Raw genomic sequence first — 25,415 nt, forward strand, 5'->3', positions numbered from 1 at the left:
GCACAGAGGATGCTTGTTTCATTTCTGGAGCGCAGATTCTCTGGCAGTTAGGCTGCTCGCTTCAAATGTTTGTTTTTTTGAAGGGCTGAAAAGAAGAAATACAGCGTGAGGCAAATGCCAGATAATTGCACACAAGTGTTACTAGGGCTGAGGACTACCTACTTATTATCATTTGTGAGTGAAGTGTAAAAAAAACAACCAAAACACTTAAAAAAACTAGTTAGTTTACATGAATGACAACCTCACTAAACATTTCTGTTTTTTCTCTACATGCCAAAAACCTTCTTCAACAAGTATCAATCTCAATTCAAATCATTTCCAGGGTGGGCGTCAATGTCAATCCAGCAAGGTTTTGGAGAGCTGCTCGGTAATTGTTTTCCCTGCGAGGTCGCCGCGGGCACAATTGGGTTCGCGACCTCAGCCGCAGCCTCCGCTCTTTTTAAAACGTTTTTCCGTCGAACCTTACCTGGGCAAGACTTGAAGCCAACCCCCCTTTTTGTGAATGGAAGCAGATACCAGCACTCAGTCTGCACAGGCCTCGATCGAGAGAAAATACAGTACCTTGCATACCTGCGGGACCAAAATCTTGCCTTGTGAGGAAGATGGCGTGGTCGTGGTACTCGGCGTGGTCGGGGTCGCGCCGCTGCTGCGTGTTGGCCCACCGACACACCTGCTCCAGGCTGCGAGATGGGTTGCCACGCTCGATCAGGCTTATAGACTGCGGAAAAACACAACGATGGAGGGGGAAGGTCAAGTCACTCAAACTGTGAATAGAAATGAAATAGCTCTACTTTTCAGTTCACTCCAGGGGAGCCGCACCTGCTTGATAAAATGAAAGACTTTAAAGCGCTTTTGAAACATAAAGCAAGGTAACCTTTTAGATTAATTATTGTGGAAGAGCTGCAAAGAGGGAACAAATGACACGTTACAGCGACTGTTGGAGCGATTCAAAACAATACTTGACACGTAATGTGTCGGGTTCACCCAAGACCTGCTCGGGCACTCACACTCCCACAGGGTGAAGAAGTTTTTAATTGTCACAAATCTAATGGCAGCCTTCTGGATTAGAAGCATTGCTTTACTGAAGAAATAGTGTGTAAAGAATGTGAAATCTTTTTGAACAATAGCCTCTGTAAATTGCAGTCCAGACAGCTTTAAGAACTGTTCAGTAATTGACGGTCATTGTACTCATCATCGCCTTTAAGTCGATGTTTTTTGCCAGAGTTCTACTTTTGAAACTTAAGAATATTCAATATGAGATACTTCTGGGCATTTACTCAAGTGGGTCACTTTCACTTTTACCAAAGTCAGGAGAAAAAGACCCCCAGCACACTGCCCACTTCACTTGCGATAAAGTTTATTGACAAGGATGTTTCGGTACTGAGACCTTCATCAGGTGATCTTACAGGACAATGTGGGAGGCGGTCTTAAGAGGGGGTCGTGGACTCGCGTGGCCCAATCAGGCCACACCGCAGACAGACGCCCCTCAAAATGCCATATGCTATAAGTTCATATAGCAATCATTGCGCGTATGCACACAGTAGAAATAGTACAACAGTATAAATGTTATTTAAAAAATAGGTAAGAGCTTCAGAGAAATGCAATGTGGGAACTGGCTAGAAAAAAAACAGTCATTCCGACCACCGGGATTCATGGTCACGTATTTCAAAAGGGTACATTTCACGATAAAATTCACACAAAACTTTGATCAAAGTAAAAAAAAATTCATATGATATCTTTCCTTTTAATCCAGTGCGACTTTTGGGTACTTTTTACAAGACTGCACATTTCAGTTTGAATCACACTTAATGGAAAAAATATGTGAGTGCATAAATCCAATTCCTAAGAAAGTCTAAGAGAGCAGATTTCTTACTTCTCTGCTCAGTGTGTTACCACCAGGACCTGATTTTCCCTGCGAACATAAGAAAAAAACGGCCTCGTGTGTGTTTTCTCAAGCTGGCACAGAGTGTCACAAAAATTAGTTACCATCGATTTCTAATTGGAAACTGTTGTTGGAAAAAAAAAACGGCGTGACAACTATGAAGAAGCAATTCTCCTGTTTAGTCTCCCGTGTTATGAAAATGCATCCGGCTCAAAAGCCCAGCCGGGGGTGCAACGGCACCGTAATTGACAGCGGCAAATGGAGAAGACTCCAGAGGAGCTGGTGAGACACGTCGCCTTTCATCTCTCGACTGCGAGGCCGGGGTGACACATTCAACAAGTTGGAGCTCATCTAATTGGTGCCGTGCAAACATACTCTCTTTAACATCAGGTCTACTGGCAACACCAGTCAGGTATTTAAATTAACAGGCAGGAAAATAACTCGCACGTCTGTCACCATGCACCATCACAACCTCATAGATCATTACTGCACGTCCTGCAGCCTGCTGACAACCAAATCATGAAAGGTGACATCGTCTGAGCATCGAGGTGTGAATTGAAAAAAACATATTCATCACACATACAGTACAATAAAAATGCAAATAGTGTAGATTTAGGTTCACACCTCACTCTCGACTGTATATCCCTTTATAGTCTTTATGTAACATGGCTTATTCAAACAAGCACATCTGCCTCTGAGTGTTTAATCACGGTGATAAATGTCAGACGGCGTTATTTCTGTCGCTTGCATATGATTTCCCCCGCGATCAGAACATCGAAACCCTGCTGACAGAGCTAATGAGCAGCAGGCAGTGCCGAGCGGCGTGATTATCACTCAACGTAATAATCTGTTGAGCTCTTCTCAGCCTCACTTGGCTGACAAGAGACTGTTATTAGCATCATCTCCGGTTTTTAGACGTTATTTCATCTTTTGTTTGCTATACAGAGTGCCTTGTCAATCAAACAGTGGCGGGACTCAAAGCATCGTCATATCACACGCTGCTGACGGCTGCTTGACAGCCAGCAGAAGGCCAAATGCTTTTGAAGACTTTTTAAAAAAAATTTCGGCGCCACTATTTGACCCACTCCCTAGATGTTATAGCAGGTAACAGCGTAATAATAATACATTTCTTCTTAGGAGGGAGATACATTATACGTCAAACTGTGGCACTCCACTTAGCCCTCGGTCGTCAGCTTAGCACGTGAAGGGGTTTGTGGTCGACCTGAAGCGTCTCGTGAGACTTTCAAAATAAAGCGTGCTGACATATTATGACATATTATGACTGTTTGGTTGCCAGGCGGGCCCGGTTCAGTAAGGTTCAGGCACCAAGACCTTGGTTTGTTTGAGAAAAATATCCTGCTTTGTGTTAAAATGATGTTCGGGCACATCGCTTGTGTAACTTAGATTAACGGATTTACGCAACCTAACCCAGACACAAATCATCATTGACGTTTGGTCACACGTGGGACGCGAACCGCAGTCTTCTTGGGAAAAAAACGTATGCATGACAGACCGAAAACCGCCCTCTGACTCAGACCTTTTCCTGCTCTTTATACCCCTACAGCTTCCAGAGATGACGCGGGACGGGTAGCTCAAGCATCACCCTTAGAAGCATGTGGCAGCTCACCAGGCTGCTGTATTTAACTGTAGATGTGTTGGCATGAGCTGTTTAAGAAAGCAGGCTCCACAGTGACAGATGACCGTGTCTGAATCTGAAGGTTCAGTAGTGGAAACCGACTGATTAAGACCTTTAACGTTAGTTTCAGTTTCAGTCGACAATGGAATTATTGTGAACTTGTAGGTGCGCTGGAAATCTCGCTCAGGTTCCTCTTTTCCCTGAGACCAATCACAGGAAGCAAGTTTCTAATTTACATGATGCCAGAGAAATTTAGATTACTGCAGCCATCTGATCTAGTCACTTAAATGCATGTGAATCCGTCTTGGAGGAAGAGGTGGACATTTTTTTATTTTCCATCTGTACAGGACATAAGTGGGTGAGCTGGAAACATGGAGAAGAATTAATCTGCCTTTCTGTTATTTATTTCTATTATCTTTTATTTAAGTGGGGGCAAACTCGGTCCTCGTTCTCCCTCCAAACATAATATCATATCCTGAATTGCCTCCCGTAGGCACGATGCATCATTTACTGTTAAATTATGAATCAACACAGAGCAATTTATATGAAAATACACTTGTATCTATAGACGATAACAATCTGTGACATAGCTCACCTGTCGGTACCCGACCATTATCATGCGAACCAGGACGATGTTGATGTTGGTTCCCAGAGATTCGTCGTGGTAGATTTCATCAACCTGAAAGGGAAATTGCAGAAAACACAGTATTGAGGCCGCAATAATAACACAAACAAGAGGCATGGCTGAGCATTGATACGAAACGCACTGCAGTAAGTCTGAGGTGAGAGAAAGAGCGTGGCTTCAGATCCCGTCGAGTACCGTACCTCAGGAAGCGAGAGCAGATACAAAAAAAAGTAAGAGACGTTCTTGCGTTCATATCTAGTTCCTTGACTTTCGAAAGGATGCAGAGTAGTTCACGTTTTTCAACTGGCATCAAAAGGAAAGGAATAAAAAGTGCAGCTTGGTTCTCAGAGGTCTATCATCTGTTTATTATCCGTGAGGCTTTATACCTCATCAAAGGCGTAAGGGATCTAACATAATTATCCTGGGTTGGCATTGTGCTGCTCGCATCTTCCAAGTGAACACAAGAGCCGTTTGTTTGTGCTGCTGAGATGTGTATTATGTCTTTATCAGTGACGACCAAGCGAATGACTTCACCCGTTCATGAAAAACCAACATGAAGCAAGTGGCAAACATTTGCTCAAAACTGTATAAAGCGATCGGTATGAGATGACATGATCGTGCTGCTGCCTCCTCAGATTCATTGTCTGAGGGCAGAGCAGCAGGCCGTCGAAAATATGTGTGAGTTTGTGTTTGTTTTTTCATCTCTTACAGCGGGCCTGCAATCGTGAGGAAGTATGCTGTTAAGACGTTGGCAGACGTCCAATCAAACCAGCGTTGTTATGCAAAAAAAAAAAAAGCCTGACCCAGAAATGTGTATCGACTGCTTTTTGGCTTTATAATAATGCCGTGGTATGCGGATGCTTAACCCGGGGCTGAGCTAGGATCCCATTCAGTCCCAATTTCCACTTTATTTTCATTAAACGGTCTCTACACTCCTCCGGGGACACATAAAGTCAATCAGCTGCTTCACTTTGCGGGTGATAACTACAGCTCAGAGGGAAAAACAAGAGGGAATATTCATTTTCCCATAAATCAGTATCAGCCCTTAAGTTTGGACATGTTGGTTATGGGTTGTAATTAAACACGCGTCAAACAAACACGGAGTCATTTTGCTTCACAACGTGCCCTCACATTTCTTCACGTGACTTCTGGACTTGAGAGGAAACATGTGTTTTACAACACTTTAAGGGCACGTGGGTGCGACGGAGTCATAGGACATCCCTTCAAGTCGTGTTGCACAAGCTTGGAAAGTAATTCACGAAAACATCTGCGCATGATTTATCGCCATCTACACCAATTGTCCTATTGAGATTGTTATGGAGGAGTGGCAATCATCGGCTCGGCTACTTGTGCAATTTCAAACGAACTATTTTTCCTGTAGACGACGTTATGTGGCTCACAGTTTTGATCGGCTTTATTGTTAATGCTCAAATGCTGAGACAACAAAATGCCTTCGAAGCACTTCAAACTGTTTGAATCAGCAAGACAGTTTCTGAGCACAATGCGACCGTTGACAGAAATAACAAATGTTTGACTTTAAAAGAAAGTCGATGGTCCCACGGAGCATTTTCATGGAGAAACAAACGATCAGAGAGCTTCAGTTCAGCCTCAGGAAACTATTAACACAAAGCAGAGCTTAAATTATTTAAGTTGTTGCTGCCGCGGTTGCTCTGTTCTGTTGCTTGGGGTTAGCACTATTGAAAGTGGAGCAGAGAATATCAGCTGAACATACTGTGAACTGACAGACACCAGTTTGTAATTTGTAAGATGTGGCCAGTTTTTTGAAGAGACTTCCAGAACTATAAGAGGCAGCAGAACCGCTAACTGCTGCTCACTTTACTCTTTGCTGAAGCTATCTTTGGCTGTAGTGACTAGCTGCCGTTAGCCAAGTAGTTCAGTTAGCTGTGGAGTTAGTTGCTCTTTTGGATGAATGGCATTCCGCCCGGACCACAACCTTGGATCATGAAGGGGAGTCACCGCAGGCAACTAGGATCTTAGTTCATCATCTTAGTTTGGTAAAATTGGGAAACATAAATTCTGATGGTGTACGATTCTATTATTCAGTGAGGAAGATAGGTGTAAAAACATTCCTTTCTTGACATTTTGTGTCTTTATTTTGTTAACTTATTAGGCGAAGTAGCGAACCTCGCCACTCGCCCACATCTCCAAGCTGAAACTATGGGGGTTAAGTGGTGTCACGAGACAGGACAGGCCTGTGCTAGCTGGTTAGCATGTTAATGTCAGTAGACATCCTCCCTTTGTTGTAATGTCAACACATTCAAGCTGACAATATTGGCTAATTTCTTTGTACACACCTTTAACAACCAAAAAGAAAAACGCTTTCCTGAAATACTTAGAGCGTGATTACACCGTAATGATTAACAAACAATTTACGGCCATTTACACTATTCTTTTTCGGTATTGAAGGTAAGAAGAAAAACATCAGGTTCTTTTCACTTTTCCTTCAGGTTTCCTTTCAACTTTTGAATGTGTAAGCACTCATCTTCACCAAGGCTGTTTCAATTAGCAAATCAGCAGCTACAGTTTCTTTCTCCCTTTGTACGGAAGTTTCTCGAAACCTTTGCTTTTTTTGTTTTCTTGGTTTGAAATGAGACATGAGAACTACAGCGTTAAGCATCCACATTCAGCATTCGGCATTTTTTCATTTGTTCAATGCCAAAACCAGAGGCATCAGTGGTTGTTCTTGTTCAGGCTCATAAAAGACAGAGAGCCGCTCTTTGCTACGGCACTAACAAGCGTGTCTCACTCAGCTTTCTCTGGGTAAAAATTATGACCGTGCAAGAACAAAAGCTCTGTCACTGAAGAAAGGTATCTTGGCTCGAGTCCAAATTTGCTCTGGGACGCAGGGTTACACCCAAGGCATTTAAGCAAATATTCCATTCACAGAAGCCTATTCAGGTCAATAAATGCTTTAAGGAACACTCGAGGGACCCCGAAGCTCTCCCAGATTTGTTACGAGCTCAAATTCCTCGACTGGTCCATACTGACCTATATACGTGTGTTTATGTTGGAACTGAAACAGAGAAGCTGCTGAAAAATGAGGACAGAACCGAAAAAATAAATGGCATCATAGAAGTTCCATGACGACTTTTGCGAACACTGAAGTTGCATATTTTTCTTGACAGGTCAAAACATTTCGCCGAGTCCTGCCCGAGGGATGGGCCGAGCTCACGTTTACTGGGATAATGACAAAGCCAGGAGGAGGGGCTGGAGTCGCACTGTTGCGGGATGAAAATGAGAGTAGCAGCTGTGCTCTGCAGGCGCTAGGTGTCCCTGGCTTGTGTACAGCATCACATCGACGTGGACAAAACCTGGTCGGCGCTCAAACAACACAGCCATTGTGCGGCAGGCACCTCGGCAGTCACCTTGGCTTCGCGCAGACAGGATGTCCAGTAATCAATCCCTCAGGGAGAGTTTCTCCAGGTGGTACTACACATTCTGCAGCCACGGAGCAGGGATTCAGAGGGATTTGAGTGGGCAGAGCTCTTTCAGACACAGCAAGCCTATGGCTTACGAGTGGAACTAAAGACTTTAGACCCTCATTTGTTTAAACTGCACCTTTCTTTCGGGAAGTTGCGGATTTTCTCATGTCAAATTTCGCTTAGCAGGACTGCAAATATATGAATGTTTAGAAGCAAGAAAACTCATAACTCAGTTGATTTCTACCCTTACAACTTCCACAAGTCCTCCTCTCCCGCCAGTGACCTGAAACACTCATAAATGCTTATCAGAGAGCAGCAGACGCCGAGGACTGACAGCTTCAGAGCGCACTCTCGCAGCCACTTCACAGTTTAATCAGCCGAGGTCATTAAAATGAGCCATTTTCGCTCTGCTGAAGACATTTGTGGACGGAATGTGAATATAATATCCTAATTAAATAAACACATCATCATGTAAGCACAGCTTGGCAGCGCCGAGCGGACCTCTGGCGCTGCTTTCCACGACCGGCCCCGCGCAGCTCCCACTCAACTTTTCTAATTGGTCTTGTGCAGCTAATCAGACCACCATGCAGGGTCCAAATGGTAACTGTTACAGAGTGAAACCAGCACCCTGTGAAAATCTGACTTGGGGGGATTTGGGCCCAGTAAGCAGATTATGGTGGTAGGAGCTGGTGGAACCCGTAATGAATGAGCTGAGAGTTTCCTTCTTTTTTTATTTTTTTTCTCCCCCCCTAGCTCTCATCAGTAATCCATAAACAGCTAGAGAGAGGAGGAGGGAAGGGGTCTGGGAAGAAGTGTGGCGAGGTCTGATATTAGAGAGGGCATGGAGGGAACAAATAACTCCACGGGTGGATAAAAGCAGAGAAAGATGATCAAACTCAGCAACATATTCAAGCCAACACAGGATGTTTGTAGAGCTGCAGCTATTGTGTAATTATATGCAGACCGTTTTCATAATAAAGCGATCTTTCCAGCATAAATGTTCTAACAGTCCACTTTCAAGCCGTCATTTTTGACTTATCCCCAATAAACATAACTGTCGGCAAGAGATAAAGGGGACAAAATGTTGGTATCAGAAGGCGTTCTGGTTTCTATTTGCAGAGAGATTAATATTGACTCATCACACTTTGCTTGCAATGCATGTAAACAGTCAATATGGAGAGCAAAAGCGGCAGAAGACATTTGTCGAAATGCAATCCCGGAGCTCAGAGGCAAACAACGACTAAGCTACTAATTAGTGTTTACGGATTTATCTGCATTCATATGTAAATATCTGTTTGACGAGATGAGACGAAATGGACATCTGAAGTCGCTAATCTGACTGTAAACAATGAGTGGCACACAGAGGATGAAGTCGGGGCCCAAAATATCCGTTATCAAAGGCAGAAGAAGTACCAGTAAAAGTTGTAGTGCAGTACCACAGTGTAGAAATACTCTGGTAGAAGTGAAATTTAAATTTGTATTTAAAGGTGCAGTATGTAAGACTTGGCCACCAGTTGAACTCATATGTTGAACAAAAAGGTGGCAGCATATCGCCAGAAGAACCTCTAACTGCTGCTGACTGTGGCTGCCATTGGCTAGTTAGCTCAGTTAGCCGTGCAGCTAGCAGCCAGGCTGGGAGCGCGGAGCACCGGGGAATTGTTGCTGTTTACGGCGCTGTGATAAGGAGCCTTGAATCAGGATGGGCTGCAGCTAGCTGGTTAGCATGCTAGCATCAGCCCATATCTCTTCAACACAACATGCAGACGTCATAGCGAATATTTTCCAGTGTAATTCTTACTTATTGCACTTTTAAGTAAAAGTACAAAAGTATGAGATGTATTAATTGTGTTTCTCACTTTAATGTTAAAGCAGGTAAAGGTGGTTTAACTACTTGATCAAAGGAATAAAGTTTAATTTTTGTCAATCATAACGCATCGAAACATATCTGTCGATTATAATTTGTGTTATTGAACAAAATCTGCAAAGTCACTGATAATTTAAGTTGTCAAATATATGTAGTGGAGTAAATAGTACAGTATTTGCCTAAAAAATGTGTTGAGCAGAATATAAGCAGCAGCAAACGGAAATAATCAAGTACAATTACCTCAAAATTGTACTGATGTCCTGTAGTTGAGTAAAAGTATTTAGCTATCCAATGGCTACTGCTGTAACAATGGCCATTGCTCCTATAAGCCAAATCATGGTCTGACGGTAATCAGTTCACTATTTATTGATATCTAAAACACAACTTCATGAAAATGTATTGCCCACGTTTTTTTAATGTATAAATCAAGAAAATGAGCAGCACATTAATCAAGAATGAAAATAATGGTTGAGTGCAGCTCTCAAGCAGCAGGTGGTGAGCATTTTTACTGAAAAACCCGAACAGGACTTACTATGTTCATGAGAGTGAGAACGTAGTTCTGCACGTGCTCTTTGCCGTGGAAGCGCACCACCGAGTCGTCCACAGCCAGCAGCACCTCGATGTTGTAGTCGTCTTTCTTGGCGTGCCTCCTCTTGCGCTCGGACTCAGACAGTTTATGTTCGACAAGATCCAGAGCCGCAGGGAGGTTCGCGATCCCGAAGTCTGCAACTGCAAAACACAGCCGGGACATTAACAAGTCAGTGAATGGACTGCAGTGTGTCAGTGTCAAAACCGACGTCTAAATATCTCAGGACGCTCGGGAGAAATCCTGAAAGGCCTGCGCACTCTAGTCAAAATATTCCTCTCAGACTCATAAATGATTGGCCCACTGAGTCCGGAGTGTATTTCCTCTCTGCTCCACATTCCACCAAACTATAATATGTGCAGTCAGAGCACGAATCCCAGCTGGTTCATGCCAACTCCAAACAACATGTTGAATCACTCCAGCTGTTTTCTGCCATATTCCTGAACGCCATGTTGTCCATCTATGGCTGTGATAGTCAGTGTTGAAACACTTATTGAAAAATATTAATTGTGTCACATCTATAGATTCGCAGTGGCAGAGGCTGTGAGAAGGAAAGGGTCTCTTGAGACAATAAAGTGTCATCAGAGACACGCTCTTGATATACTGAAAATTGAAATGCAATCATGTGTGAAAACAGCGCAGAGGCATGAAAAGAAAGGTCTCCGAGGGAGTGTCATCACTTTCAAGAGTGCACAACAGAAACGGAGAAAGCGTTTGTTTTTGGAGTCATTTTTAAAACGGCATGCAATCAATATCAAGATTCCGACATACAAACATACCTCCATGGGGGATAATAACATGTCTGGCTGAAATTGCCTTGTTCTAATATTCATGGCATGTTAAGCTTGAAGCTGTGAATTTTTGCGATCTTTTGTAGAGGCGGTGATTAAAGCCTTTCCGATGTAAATGGCCACAGGTAATATTTTCTGATGCATTCAAGAAAATCCCTTCGGCACAAAGCTGCAAAGGGCAAATAAGTGATAAATACAGTCTACTGAGCAGCAATTTATTTTTGAAATGCATAACAAAGAAACAGACAAAGGCCATGAAGATGACAACCGCAATAACAGGAGAAACTTCAGTAAACCACTTTAGTGTTGACGAAGCTGTAAAACTTTGAATGCGGTGGGTTATTCTAGAGACTACTGTTGATGTGGACTGATATATGTGTTGGCCCATCACAGATCGGTCTGTGTCTGTGTTCATGGTGTTACAAGGTGGTTGACATTACTCGTCCACCATCTGACCATCGCTTTGCCTTTTTAAAAATGAATTCTTTGCTGTACAACTGACGCTACGATCACAAACCGCAGCAGACGTCTGCTGGGTGCAGCAGGGCCGCCAGCAGCAGAGTTGCAGCACAGTGCAGCAGGAGTCACACTTAACTTATTACGAAATGAGAGTAAGAACTGTTGACTGACAAGACGACAGCGGGGAGTTTGGCGAAAGGCTAAGGCACCTATCTGGCTATATATATGCTATATGGAGAACCTGTCCTGATAACGCTGATGGGGGGTAAAAGGAGTCTGGCACCTCACTGAGAAGTTGTAGGTGTGCAAACTGCAAACTGACCTGCTGTCAACAAATGTAGAAAATGACCACGGTTTGCTCTGAAGGCACATTTTTGAGTGCAAAACCCACTGGACACACTGCATTTTCCTGTGACCGGCCTACTTCAAAACAAGAGTCAACTTGTTAACCAGTCGCTTTTAATGTGTAACAGTAGGAAATGTTGGGTTTGCATTTGCAATAACTTGTCATGAACATATTAGCCGACGGGAACAGTTGGTCAGCGCAGATACCCGAGAATACTTGTTTGCCGATATGCATCGATATGAAAGCTTTCTTTTTGTATTTCTGGTGTTATACTGATGATGGAAATTTTTTCTGTCTTGCTCTAGTCTGTTCAGCGTTGTGGAAAAAAGCCCCATCACCTGTTATAAGCCTTTACAGGGAGGCTGGCTCTGGGCCGGAGGGAGATAAAGGCACAAAAACCCCAGAAGCAACACGGTGAAAAGCCTTCAAACAATCAAGCGTGTGATTATTTGGTACAAGGACACAAATGCAGGTCTGCTCCCCTTCAAAGAGCATCTTTCTAATGAGAGCTGACAATTGAGGTATTACAAACAGTAAATGGAAAAAAGGTAAACAGCAACAACACGGCAACAATATTCCAATGCCAAGGTAATCCCTCGCCTGACAGCTGCATCGCAGCACAAAAGAGGGCATGCTGTTCTAAAATGAACAAAACCCATTTCACAGGCGCAGTGAAATCAAAAAGTAAGAAGGCTTGGAAAATGTGAATGAACAACTTGATTGGGATTGTTGTGGAGGCTGTGGAGTAAAATGAAAACGACTCGCTCGACAGTTTTACAGGCGCTGGGAAATGGAGTGGATCAGTGGGTGATTCCTCCACCAGATGCTCGAGCTATTGTTGTAGCGAGGGAAGAAGGAACAGAAGAGGAATTCATGATGGAGGTGGTGACTCCGATGGGAAGGTCACTCCTCCCTCCCTCCATTCCCCTCACCTACTCCCCCACCTTCCCCTGTCCCCAGTACTACCGCTTGAGCCCGGCATTCCTCACTTTACCAGCTGGTTTGGGGAGCGCTGCCTCTGCCGTCGAGCCTAATAAATACAGAGGAGTGATGGGAGTTTAAAGGCTGCAGAGTCCTAGCACCAGACTGAAAGCTACAGGGTGAAGTGGGGATATTTTGTGCGTAATCTTGCGTACTTATTCCTTGAACTGCTAAATTTAGGCAAAGTCCTCATACTTATGCTCGTGTTGCGTAAACAAACATCGTTACAGCTTCGTATATAATACTTTTTTAGTTTTTTTCTCGTTTTTTCTTTCATTGTATGTGTGTTTTCTAGGTTTTTTCGTGTTGTCTTCTGCCCCTTTTTCTGTTTTTCCCTCCACGCCTGCATTGCATCTCCCTCATTATCCCTTTCCTGTTTCTAGAGTTTTGCCACTCATTAGCCTCACCTGTGTTTCTCCACCTCACTTCATCTGTACCTTATTCCCTCGCTAATTTAACCTGTATTTAAGTCTGGTCTTTGTGTTTCCCAGTTTGCCATGTTTTAGCAGTGACCGAGATTACACTTTCATCCGTTACACTCCCCGCCTGCCATCTCCTCCACGTCAGTCCACCTTTCTCTGCTTAAACGTGTACAAAGTTTTCCAAAACGCAGTGTTCTCTGCATAAATAGAGCAAAAAAAAACAGCAAAAAAAAACAAACAAAAAGTGCTACTCCGGATGCGTTTTCTTGTTTCTCTTAATTCACAGCAGAAGCCTTTATCCCTCTGCACTGGATAGGAGCTCATGTGCCCGTCCTAGAGCCTACAACAGCTGATGAGTGATAGTGTAGATAAGACAACAACGCTGTCTTCTTTCACCTCTCTCCTGAGCCACTCACACACCAGCCTCCAGGTGACAGTTGCATCATGCCGCCAATGAGATTTCAAATCCAGCAAAATGTAGTTATTCCATTTTTCTGAGGCCTAAACTTGGAAATATTGTGTAAATGGTCAGTTTCGGATAATTGTCGTACATTTCCAACTAAATGCTGTGACATAAAGGAAACACATGGACACGTTGTAGTAAAAACAGCCAAACCACTTGTGCTTTAAATACAGCTGAACCTCTGCCTGTCTTAGAGCAGCATATGCTACTTTACTATCATACAGTCCTTTGCTGTTATGAACCTCCTGTGTGCACTTACTCACACGTACACACCCACGCACCCACACACAGTCAAAACACACACACAACCGCACACGGTGCTTTATGTTTCCACTGACATCACTGCTGCTGCTGCTGCTGCTGCTGCTCCTTCGCCTACCTTCATTGTGGAGGTCCTCCCTCCGCTGGCCCGGCTCCCGTTTGATGGCCGACCTGCGGTACACCACGTGGACACGCCCCTTCACTTCCACGTCCTGCTGGCCCTTCTCGAGGGGCTCGATGAAAAACTCCCCATTATCAGTCCGGATCAGACCTGCCTGGAAAAAAAAGGAGAGGGTTTCAAATTAGTGTCCCTCCCGCTTCAAAGGATGGTAATTCAACTGGAGCCGGTAATTACAGTGTGCTCGATCAATTGGGAGACTTTGAGAAGGGCTGGATGTGGGGAATGACGCAGGTAGACACAACTCGGGGGCCCTTCACCAGACCTTCACCAAGATGCATCGAGTGCCAACGTGATTTCACACCGAAGCGAGTAGCAATGTCTCAATCCAGCAGCACATTTCCTTCTGACTCATGTCTTCAAAGAAAACCTCTCAGCGGGATATAAGCGCCGGCGCGGGGACTTAGAACTCAAAGCCTGCCGACTTTTCTTAATTCACCTCCTTTCATCCTCTCCGGTGCGCTCCGCTAGATACTGTAAATCTCTGTGTTGTATGTAATGTTCTTTTACCTCAAGATAATAATCTAAAATTGGTTCATTTTCATCAATTGGGGATCTTCAAACAGGTTGTTCATGCTTTAATCTACTCTCAGCTTGATTATCGTACTGCACACACGGGGCTGCCTGCCTCCATCATTTACAATTCGCACAGACTGCTGCTGCTCGACTCCTCCGACAAAAACGTCCTTGCCTTCCAGCGTGGGCTTCTCATTAGCGCTAGAATGGATTTAGGAATTGTATTACTTTTACCTTTTTAAAGTCTACAACAGACCTGCTCTTGAATACATTTATATTCACATTACTGAAATGACATCTATCAATGTGACCACTAAGATCTACAGATGGAGCCTGCTGGTCATCCCACGTCACGGGACAAAGGCTGACCGGACTTGTTTTTCCATCTGAGCCCCCCAAACTACGGAACTCTACTGTAGAAGCCAAAAAAGAAAAAAGTCCTTCCTGCCAGCAGACATAAACATGTTGACATTCACCGTTGATTTGCATAAATACAATAATTCTGCTGTAGGTGCAGTGGAAATGTTGTTTAATCGCGTTCAACCATCAACGTAAAAATTGCACCGCGGGTCCCTGAAATGTCACCAGAAGTCCAACAAATGCTGCGACAGTCTATTCCGAGCTCTTTACATTACATGTGACTGTGACAGAGGAGGTGGTCAACAAAGTGGTTCTCAGAGTAAGTAAGCACAGGCAGTGATGGAATATAAGTACCGCACTGTTGTATACGACTGAATGTATATCATATACTGTACGTTTTTGAGGTTCTTGTCCTCAATTGAGTATTTTTTCAGATTGGTACTTGGTACTTTATAATTTCACTCCATCACATTTTTGGGACAGTATTGTACTTTTTAATCTACTACATCTATATGATACTTCAGTTACGAGTTACTTTGCAGATTTCAGGCAGCATCAGAGCCAAAGGAGGCAATCAGAGCAGGCAATATACTTTTCTGCTGTACTTTTGATACCTAAGACCATTTATTGCCGGATTATTACTTCTGTGTATTCAGTATCAGATACTTTGAGAATTTTACTCAAGAACAATTCATGTGTGTGACTTTCACTTTTCCCAGAGTAATGTTTCATACTTTCTCTGAGTGCTGCACTATTAAAACGATGTCAGGGCCACGTTGTTTCAAAATGTTCTCACAGACATTTTTGGCATTTGCTTTCAGTCTGCATATTTGCTGATAACTAAATGTCTGTGTAACATATTTGTGGCCCACACAGTCGATTCCCCCAACACAACATCAGCTAGTTTCCTTATAAACCCAATGACTGGTGTTGCACTGCGAAACAGACAGTACTGTTGGCCTTTGGTCAGTGAACCTACCAGATATGTTACTTTTATAACAACTAGTGCAGTGCCCGTAAGAAAAGTGTATTCCTATAAAAGAAGTGGAAGGTTAAGCAGCTTTTTCATGGATGGCCAAATGAGGCTGTGTTTGAAGGTGGGACGTCAGGGATATTTAGGTTTGTTGTGAAATCCGATATTCCAGGGTAAAATTGGCGGTTTTTGACTATTTTTGATTTTGCCATTATATTTCACCTTAAAAGCTATTTACTTGGTGTCATTATTTTCAGCACAACCTCACATGTGTGACTGTACAGTTCTTTTTTCATTTTGACAAACTGTATTAACACAATGGACCTAAAATCACAAAAAAAAACATAAAATCCGAGTAGAAAAAGTTAGATTTTTTTTACTGTGAAAACCACAAATATGTTTAACAAACCATTTTTTTTTTTTTACTTCTAATGCAAATATAAATTGTTGTTTGCTAAATTTGTGCATACATTTAAAAAATGTACAAAGTTATATGTAACTATTTACATTTAAATGCAGGCAATGCTCAGGTCTGCCTGTGCTCCTTGAGAGCTGCACTGCCTGCTCCACATTCAGCATCTTCTCATTGTTCTGACTCATTAAACGAAAAACCGACTCCACTTCACACTAAACACACTACACCAAACACTACATAACACACTAACTATACACTCCAAACACGTTAAATGTCACAAATCTCTCAACTCTCAATATTGCTGTCCGACCGTCGTTGCCTGTCAATCATCTGCCTAGGTCCCTCCCACAACTTCCTGTTCCTCAACAACCAAACTTGCTGCTTGGACACTTTCGTGACAAAAGCCCGTTTTTACCGTTTCTTCCTGCACCAGACACAAAGCAAACGTGACGGCAATGTTCGCGAAAAAGCGTGGCGGACATTATTTACCCTAGGTCCGGTTTTGGACGTGCCGATGCGGCCGGTCCGTCGCCTCGGAATCTGTGGATGTTCATGTGTAGCTAGCGGCTAGCTACACATGAACATCCACAGATTCCGATTCCACTTTGTTGTCCGCGCGTCTCCGGATCTCCTCAGACCCGAACAGACTCGGTCCGGACTCGTTTAATCTCATTAATCCACAACAGTCAGTTTAGATGCACAGAACAGAACGGACCGAACCGCCGGCAAAATCCCGGTCCAGCTCGCGCCGCTGCAGGTATAAATCCGCTTGTTTCTTCAGGTATGTCGTGGGCTTGAGCTCCGCAGTGATTGGCTCTGGTGCGCACGTGGCCACGGTGTGCAGTGATTGGCTCTGGTGCGCACGTGACTGTGGTAGCTCTGGTGGACTATGCTTGGCGGAATTTGTAAAGCATTTATGAAATAATTTATTCACGGTATCATTGCAGTCCAAACAAATGCTTAGATGCACACCACTGAACCACGCAGCAGCCATGTTGAAAGTCTCGGGTCAGTGTGATCCTTATCTGCAGAGATATTTGACCAACAGACACATACACACACACACACACACACACACACACACACACAGACAGACAGACAGAGATTCCGTGCATTTATAGATAGATGTGATGCAAGGTATAGTTCCTGTTGATACGTCGCCTAATCGTCATTTCTTTCTTCGTTCACAAAACAGCAGACAGTCAAACTTAGAGACTAGCTGGTGAACACAGTGGCGCATGTATCAGCTTAAGAGCCAGGAACTTCCCCCAGGATTTGGTGGAGACCAAGAACAGAGCTAAAAATTCACGAGGTTTATGGTTACTTCAATGGGTTTACAGCTTGTTAGCTTGCTCCAAGTTTGGCGAACAAAGTTGTGAGTGCATCAAACCTTGAACTCCATGTTACAGTATTGCTTTTTCAAGTCAGAGCGCTGAACTCTATTGTTCACTGCGTCTTAAAAACCTCTCTGCTTTGTCTGCCGTGTCAGTGAAAAGTCACGTACGCCACCAAGCTGCAAGTAAACAAAGGGGAGTTCTATGATGTGCAAACAATCAATGGAAGGGTGTTTCGTGCAAAGCTTCTACCTCCATCAATTATGCTTTGTTGGGTTGTGGGAGGACAGCGACTACCTCAGCTTGCGCTCGGCAAGAAGAAATCACATTCAGACGGGCACAAAGAAAGTTTTTAAAAGCGTTTGTTAAAAAATCTTGTTTGGAGATTTACTGGCGGAAGAATTGGTGTTAGAGTGTTCAAATCCACCCGGAGAACGTTGCCTCCCCATGTTTCCTGTCCCACTCTGCCATGTGCTGTGTCTAATAAGGGCAAAAAAACTAAAAAAGAAACATTTTCTGCTGGGATTTCGGGCTGGATCCAAACGTGATAACTGAGCGGCTGTGAAGGTACCAATTTCGAATTGTTAATTGAGTGAGAGCATTAGCAATTTGACCTCAGCAAGTCATAAGCAATGATCCGTCCTCTACTAATGAACAGGTTTGAAGTCCACGCGGTGCTGTCTTGTTCTCTATTAAACTTAATAAGCACAAAATGCTTTCTGAACACAAGCTGCACATTGAGAATGACATTTCTCGTATTCCTACTCCCTACCAAGATTAAAAAAAAAAGAAAGCCATCCAGCCTATCATTATGCTCATGAAGAAAGCACACCAACAAGATTTTGGCAAGAATGTGTGTATTTACAGCTGCAAAAAGAAATCTAAATACAGTGCAGCAAAGAGAAAATTGTGCCTAAAAAAAAAAAAAAAAAAACCCTCAGGACTCGGGAGTAACAACACAAACGCTGTGAACTGAAGGCCGGACATGTGACAGTGAGGGCAAAGAGGAGTGAAGGAATCCGTCCAGCCCCCTGACCAGGAAATGCCAAGTAAGACATGCTCGAATACTTCCTCTGTGGTCTCTTATTTCAGCAGTGGGTGGAAAGTGAAGCCGGGGTCTGTGAGGGGAGAGAGCAGCAGCATCTGGAAGGGCCCAAAGAGGAACCAAATGTAAACATGTGTACACTGCACCGTGGAGTCTGGGGCTAAAAGGGTGTAGGTCTGCTGTCAAGCGAGGAGGAGATATTAGATTGTTGGATTTTCATCGTTTCTGCCTTAATTTATGCATTATTAATGGCTTCATCACAGAGAAATTTACATTTAGATTAAGTAATTAAGACACGACAACGATGATGCATCAGCTCCTTTATTGTTAAAAATTCATTATTGTGTCAGGAACGCTCATTTAGAGCTGAATCAATATAGATTAACATTAAATTAACAGAGAATGTTTCATTAATGCTCATTTATCGAGGAAGATGTCCAAATATTGTCTGGTTCCAGCCACTGAAATGTGAGGATTTGCTGCCTTTTATGTGTTTAATATCACAATAAATTGAATAACCTTGGCTTTTAGACTGTTGGTCTGGCAACAAAAGCATTCTAAAGGACATCACTTTGAGTGTCTGAATAAATTTGCTGACATTTTAAAGGCAAACCATTCACTGATTAATTAAAAATAACATATTTGTAAGAAATGACAACACAGCTGTCCGTCAGCTGTAGCCTCTGCGGTATGTTCAAGTGCAGAGACAAAGTTCACTGCGGCCATGTTGGCATGCTGACGTCAACATCTAGCTCAAAGCGCCTCACAGAGCCGACAGCATGGCTCCAGACTCTTGTTATAGAGCTTCTCTCATTTGGACAGTGACAGCTTGTCAGTGGGAGGCACCTGCACCTAAACAATAACTGAAAACAATTCAACTGGAGACATGTTACCTCGACTCCAGAGGAAATTGCACCCTTGAAGTGGCTTGAATCTCTTCTCTCGGAGTCAAAGCCAAAATCTCCCTTTTGTTTTGGATCTTCTCATCACAATGAACTGAGCGTGTTCTCTGAGCCAAGGGAGAGTTTTTGCCACATAGTTCTTCAGATGTCACACTGTGATACTTAAAAACTTTAGCAGTTGCGATCATAGTGGCTATCGAATAATTGCGAGAACTGAAAAGCTCAGCGGAGGCCACAAATTATACCAAGCGCGAGATTCGGCCAGCTTCCTGCCTCTGCACTTAAAAGCGCCCTGAAGTCGAGGCAACAAGGCATCCAGCGGGGTCACACCTTAAAAGAAAAGGCAAATACAACTAAACCTCGAGCTCACCAGTGCACTAAATTCCACACGTCAGTAAGAGCAACTTTGAAGGTGGATATTTACTGTATGTAATTTCAGGGAGCACTCTTTCTGCTCTCCAGACCAGCAGTTGGGAGTCTGTCAGCCGCTTAGTGCAGCACAAGCACGCAGGCAGGGAACAAATGAGCTGAATTATAAATAGACTGATACTTGATTTCTGGGGCTGATGCCAATACCAAGATCAGGAAGTTAAAAAAAAAAATTGTTGAATGAATTGTTTATATTATGACATTCATGCACTGCAACAGTAAACTTTACTAGGAATTACTGGGAAAGCATCTTTTCCTGGATTCTAATTTCCCCCCCAAAAGTTGTAATATCTGCAAAACGTATGTGCAAATACCAATAATTCTGTGACAGACTATCGGCCGATAATATGTACGGAGCAACATTGGTCTGGCTCTGATTATTACATTTATTATTTCAGCTATAGACGTGAGCAGGTATTCATTTCAAACTGCACGCTGCCCCAGAAATCCCCATCAATAATGTCGGGCAGCCTGTGGAGCCTGAGAGGCGAGATTCAGGGCAAATAAAGACCACAAACAACGCCGCCTAACCTGCTTGTTGCTTTAATGTGCACGGTATCCATTGAGAGCATTTCAAATAAACACTGTTATGAACTCTGATCTACACTTTGATGGCCGTAAAGTTAGAAAAGAAGTTCAGAGAGACTTGAGAAAGAAAATTACTGTGAAACTTCACAATGTGCTAAGTGAGAGAACATGTCTACTGAGGAAGGCCCTGGTAGAAATGACATCCTTGCTTTCAGAGATGACAGGTTCTTAGAACACAATACACATGAATAGAAAGGTGGCAGACAGACAGGATACACCACTGTTATTAAACCTTTGTGACACACATCAAACCTGACAGTCTTCTGGAGGTAAGAGGCATCTCTTAACGCGCACGACTCAAAAACGCAATCTAAAAACGGAACATCGAGCTGCCCGCGGGCGACGGATGCTCCTGCTGCAACGTGCAAAGAAAAAAATCAAAGTCTGGGTGTCACTCCGGGAGCTTAACCTGTAATTTGCGGCGGATTGATTAGAAACATGCAGTTTTTCACCTGCAGGCATGCTCTTTTGTTGATCCTCAAATGAGTGACAGAGAGCGAGAGAGCAAAAAAAAAAAAAAAGGTAATCCACCGTCTAGCACTGAGATCAGAGTGTGCACAGTTGCTGTCGCCAGGTCATTTGGTTTACTGTGGGAAATTTACTCACAAAATAACAAATCGAGGCAGAAATGACGCTTCAGACTTCGTATTCATAAGATAACGACAGAAACGGACATGTCGTTGATTTTGCCTCTGAGGTTAAACCGGGATAGATCAATAAGCCGGTGAGCGAGTCGTGGCTGAGCAGTGCTGGTCTCAGCAGAGTCGCTGGGTTTTGAAATGATCGTGTGAGACAGCCTGTGGGAGCGAAGGATTATATCTCTTTCTTTTTTTTTTCACATCTCACCGTGCAAGGCCGCAAAAGGCAAGCGCGGCAGGTGATCAAGAGAAAACCGGGACGCATAATCGCGGCACTCATCTGCATAGGACTGACATCAGAGACAAGAGAAATTACACGCATTTAGCCATTAAGAGGAGCACTCCATTTAAGTGGAAGATTAGCTGCAATCAGCCGCTAATTGGTTTTCATAACATACTTAGCGTTAATAGCAGTAAGTACGGTTGTCGAAGAAGTGGTCATGGTGATAGTAGTGACTCAGGTGAGTAGTCGTTATAGTGGTGTTGGTAGTAAAAGTTGTTGTAGTTGCAGAAAAAGAGGAAGAATTGCGGAAATGACTTCTTGAGAATTGTTCTATTCTGTTACGTGATGACGTGATTTGTGATACCGATGTGATCACAAATCATGATGTGACCTGTGGTGTGTGTGCGTTTGAATGTTGCACATGTTTAGACAGCTACATGCCGTAGCTGCCACAAATAGGCTGCAGATTAGACTGAGAGCAAATAAATCACATCACTGGCCCGGGGACGTCGGGGCCTCCACTGATGGGGCTCTTAATTCAGAGCTGTTACCTTGGTGCCAGCGGAGTACTGGCACACCGGAGGGTTTTGGAATACTGGATCGGCCCCGCACGGAACTCCTGCAAACTTTCATGAATAGAACAATTTACGCGAGCATTTTTCCATCTCCAATGGATGGAAAACTGCTCCCACCCAACCCCCCAACCCCCCCAAAAACGCCGACCGACTGCCGACTGTTGCTAGGTGGCTCTCTCTCTTTTTAACTGATGGGGCACATAAATAGCGCTCTTCCGACTGCGGTTATCGGGCACTCGTGTTTCCATCCCACATGTAATTCAATCACCCCGTCATCTGCGCTAATTCCCAACACATGAGCCGCACCGGTGTAATCATAGCCATCACTCGTCGCTCCACAACAATAGTTCACGCACGTCCGGAGCGCCCAGCTGTTGCCATCTCGCAAGAGCTGCAGCCGGTGTGGGAGATAACTCAGACGCTGACGTGCAGGCCAATCACACATGAATTGTATTAAAAAATGAAACTGAAAGTGCAGCTCTGTATTAGAACACCACTTTGTCATTCACTTTTCTTCACAAGCCCTCTGCTGACTGTCAGTTAGTGCTGCGAAGCCAAATATATCTAAAAAAAGATATCAGTTTCATTTGCAGCTTTCCTGTATGCACGTCTTATCTGTCATGAGCTTGGGATGCCATTAATCATGATGGCAGAGGACAAGTTAATGTAATCTGTAGACGGTGATGTCACGCCACGCTGCTGGGGAGTCCCCCCTGTGTGTGTTCGGCCTCGCTGCACTCCGACAGCAAAGCTTATCTCGAGAATTCAGCCGCATTGAAGTGGCTGGAAGCTGTGACGACTTCTGGTGTGTTCTCAAGTCTTTCCAGGAATGCTATAGGCCTAAAAAACAAAATATATCTGCCCCAATACAGCACATATCTGTTCTCCCTTATACCTACACTTGAAGATGGAGTGCTGGTAGCATTGTGAGGACGTACGATGCGGTGCATCTCAGAGATACGGCCCACATGCGGCGACTCAAGTGCCTGATTCATGTTTTTATTCCTTTCAGATGGGGTCCTTTCATCAGACATGATCTCGTCCGTGTCCCTCCACATCAAGTAGACACTTTAGACTAAATAATTTGCCTGCAGGCTGTAGGCTCACCTTCAAACACTCCCCGAACCCACCCTGCGTGCACAGACAGGTCTATGTTTGTTGGTTTTGATGCAAGGAAATGCATGGACAGTAATCCCTAGAGCCTGACTGCAGAAGGTGAGTGTGTGCCCACCGACAGAAAACATGCATCAAGTGGTATCTAGCGGATTGGGTTTGGTTTCACTCGCCACCGCCACCGCAGTTCCATACAGGATAAAATGCAACGATGCTCAAAGGTTTGAAATTTGACTTTTGAAACAGTCAGCAGCAGCAGCAGCATGACTCTGCTGACAGAATTTCACTGAATCTGCATAATACACAAAATCACCAAGTTTACCGGGAAACCATTTTCTACTAAAGGTAAAAAGTAATGCGTCAAATGTCAGAGTACTTATCCGCCAATACAGACGGAAGGGGTCTTACCTACAATTGCAATGTCTAGACCTCCAACAAACCAAATTTGACAGTGACGGACCAGGCTTTCAGCTCTCTTTGGATTTAATAGCAGTTGCTTCTGCCATTCACGGATGTGACACAATCGGTTATGTTGAGTTTTATGTTTACATGAACATATACACATGACAATCTTTCCCATACATCTACCGTCGATCCAACAGGAAGGCATCCAACGCCATTTCAAGACACAATAAAGCCTCCTTTTCTTCCACTGGCGTTTCTGACAGGATGGAATATGACACTGAAGCTCTATGTCGTCATTTGGGGGAAAAAAAAAGTCAAATTTCGATGTCGACGTGAACGCTGTTTACAGGTCGGAAACTGGTAATTACATTGCCTCTGACACACCATAGAAGTGGCGTCAAAACCTCATGGGAGCCGTAGTTGTTGAATTACAACAAAATTACAGGTCTTATCATGCAAGCTAGGCTAATCATGAATGACAAGGTGCTGAGTGTTTACCGTCCACACCAGATGTATCGCATCTAAGCTTCTCATTATCAGTATGAGAGATGGCATCTGTAAGGATTCACGCTGAACACTGAAAACTAGCGGGGCAAAAAGCCGGTAGAATAAAAGAGAAGAAGACGGCAGAACAAAAGGAGAGAAGACAGCAGAACAGGCGATTAGGACAACAGCAGCTGGAAGAACGGAAGATAGACGAACAGAAACCGTACAAAAGCCGCAATGAGGAGCGCTGAGGAGACGACAGACAATAGTAGAACGGAAGCTAGAAATCAGAAAGGAGCACAATAGGAGCTAACACGAGACACCTGCTCGGTGTATACTCTCTGCAGCTCTTCATAACTTAACTGCTTTCAATATCAGGGTTTGTTTAAAATCAAATAACACTGTGATAAAGACTGCCATCGTCGGTGTGCCTGGGCCCGTAACAAACAATGCCTTTCATGCCCAGCGTGTAGCATAGCATTGTGCTGCATAGTGCCGCTGTGTCACTGTTCGCCCTGGGTCACCGAGGGGCACACACAAGTCGCCTTTCAGGAAATTACTCTGTGATTAGAGAACACAGCGCGGCATTGTCCGCACACTCGCATCAAGAGAGAAGAAAATAACCCTGCGACATCTTCGGCACAGTTTCGTTGGATTAATACAGAAAAACTGAGACAGTGACACGTGGACTGTTTCTTTGTGTCGCGCTGATGCAACGCAGAAAGCCGATCTTTCCTAACAAACAGATCGAGAAAGCGGGGAGATTTAATCGCAGGCTTGTGAAAGTTCGAGTCAAGATTGTGATCATTTCAAATATGATTCACAACAGGGTGTGTGTTTGCTCCTGTCTCACATGGAGGGTATGAAAAGCTCCCAGCTCAGAAGGCCATCTTCCAACTGTGCTCTGGTCAACCTGCTAATTAACCCTACTCTGCTCACCCATTAGTGGCTGTGCTCACCTCCGTTCACTCTGTCACACAATGATGCAGTTGATGACACCAGACGACTAGTGTCAGAGCAGAGAGACCAATAGATTGGTGGTAATGGAGGAGACACAAAGGTCTGCTGTGATTGCGGCCCTTGAGTAGATTTTTACCTTGTTAGACCTCAAATACCATCAGCGAAAGCCCGCCAAGACTGAGGATGCTTAAAACATCTGTCTAAAGAGACATTCCACCCAAAACGTGTCTTCTTTAGATTCAAAGACAACTCCGTTAGAGTAGATAGCTGTTAAATGTTTGTAGTTTGCTTGGATTTATCTGACAGGTGTTTATAGTGGGCGGACAATCAGACTGTGTGTCCCACATCTAAGTCAGGTATTACCGTCTTAGAACATTGCCAATAATGTCCTGAGGCGTGCGCTGCGGCAGGTAGCGTAAAAAATGTGTTGCACAGCAGTGAAGCCCGCGCATGTTTTGATGAACTGGATCCAATGATTGATCGCAGAATGTTTCTTTTTCTTGTGTGATTTTATTT

General features: G+C 43.9%; 1 protein-coding gene across 2 annotated transcripts in view; it reads right to left on the minus strand.

Annotated features, from left to right (window-relative positions):
* The window catches only part of adamts14 (ADAM metallopeptidase with thrombospondin type 1 motif, 14), a 48,254-nt gene that overhangs the window by 19,654 nt on the left and 3,185 nt on the right, over positions 1 to 25,415 (minus strand). Inside the window, exons 3-6 of one of the 2 annotated variants that reach the window (XM_030399983.1) lie at positions 13,878 to 14,034; positions 9,983 to 10,179; positions 4,114 to 4,197; positions 571 to 718 (exon numbers count right to left, since the gene is read on the minus strand). In XM_030399983.1, the coding sequence (XP_030255843.1) occupies positions 571 to 718; positions 4,114 to 4,197; positions 9,983 to 10,179; positions 13,878 to 14,034 (586 nt within the window). Of the gene's footprint in view, positions 1 to 561; positions 719 to 4,113; positions 4,198 to 9,982; positions 10,180 to 13,877; positions 14,035 to 25,415 lie in introns of both variants that reach the window. The other variant, XM_030399982.1, reaches the window with a different exon arrangement.

Source organism: Sparus aurata, chromosome 20 (genome assembly GCF_900880675.1).
Source record: "Sparus aurata chromosome 20, fSpaAur1.1, whole genome shotgun sequence".
NCBI classification, from domain to species: Eukaryota; Metazoa; Chordata; class Actinopteri; order Spariformes; family Sparidae; genus Sparus; species Sparus aurata.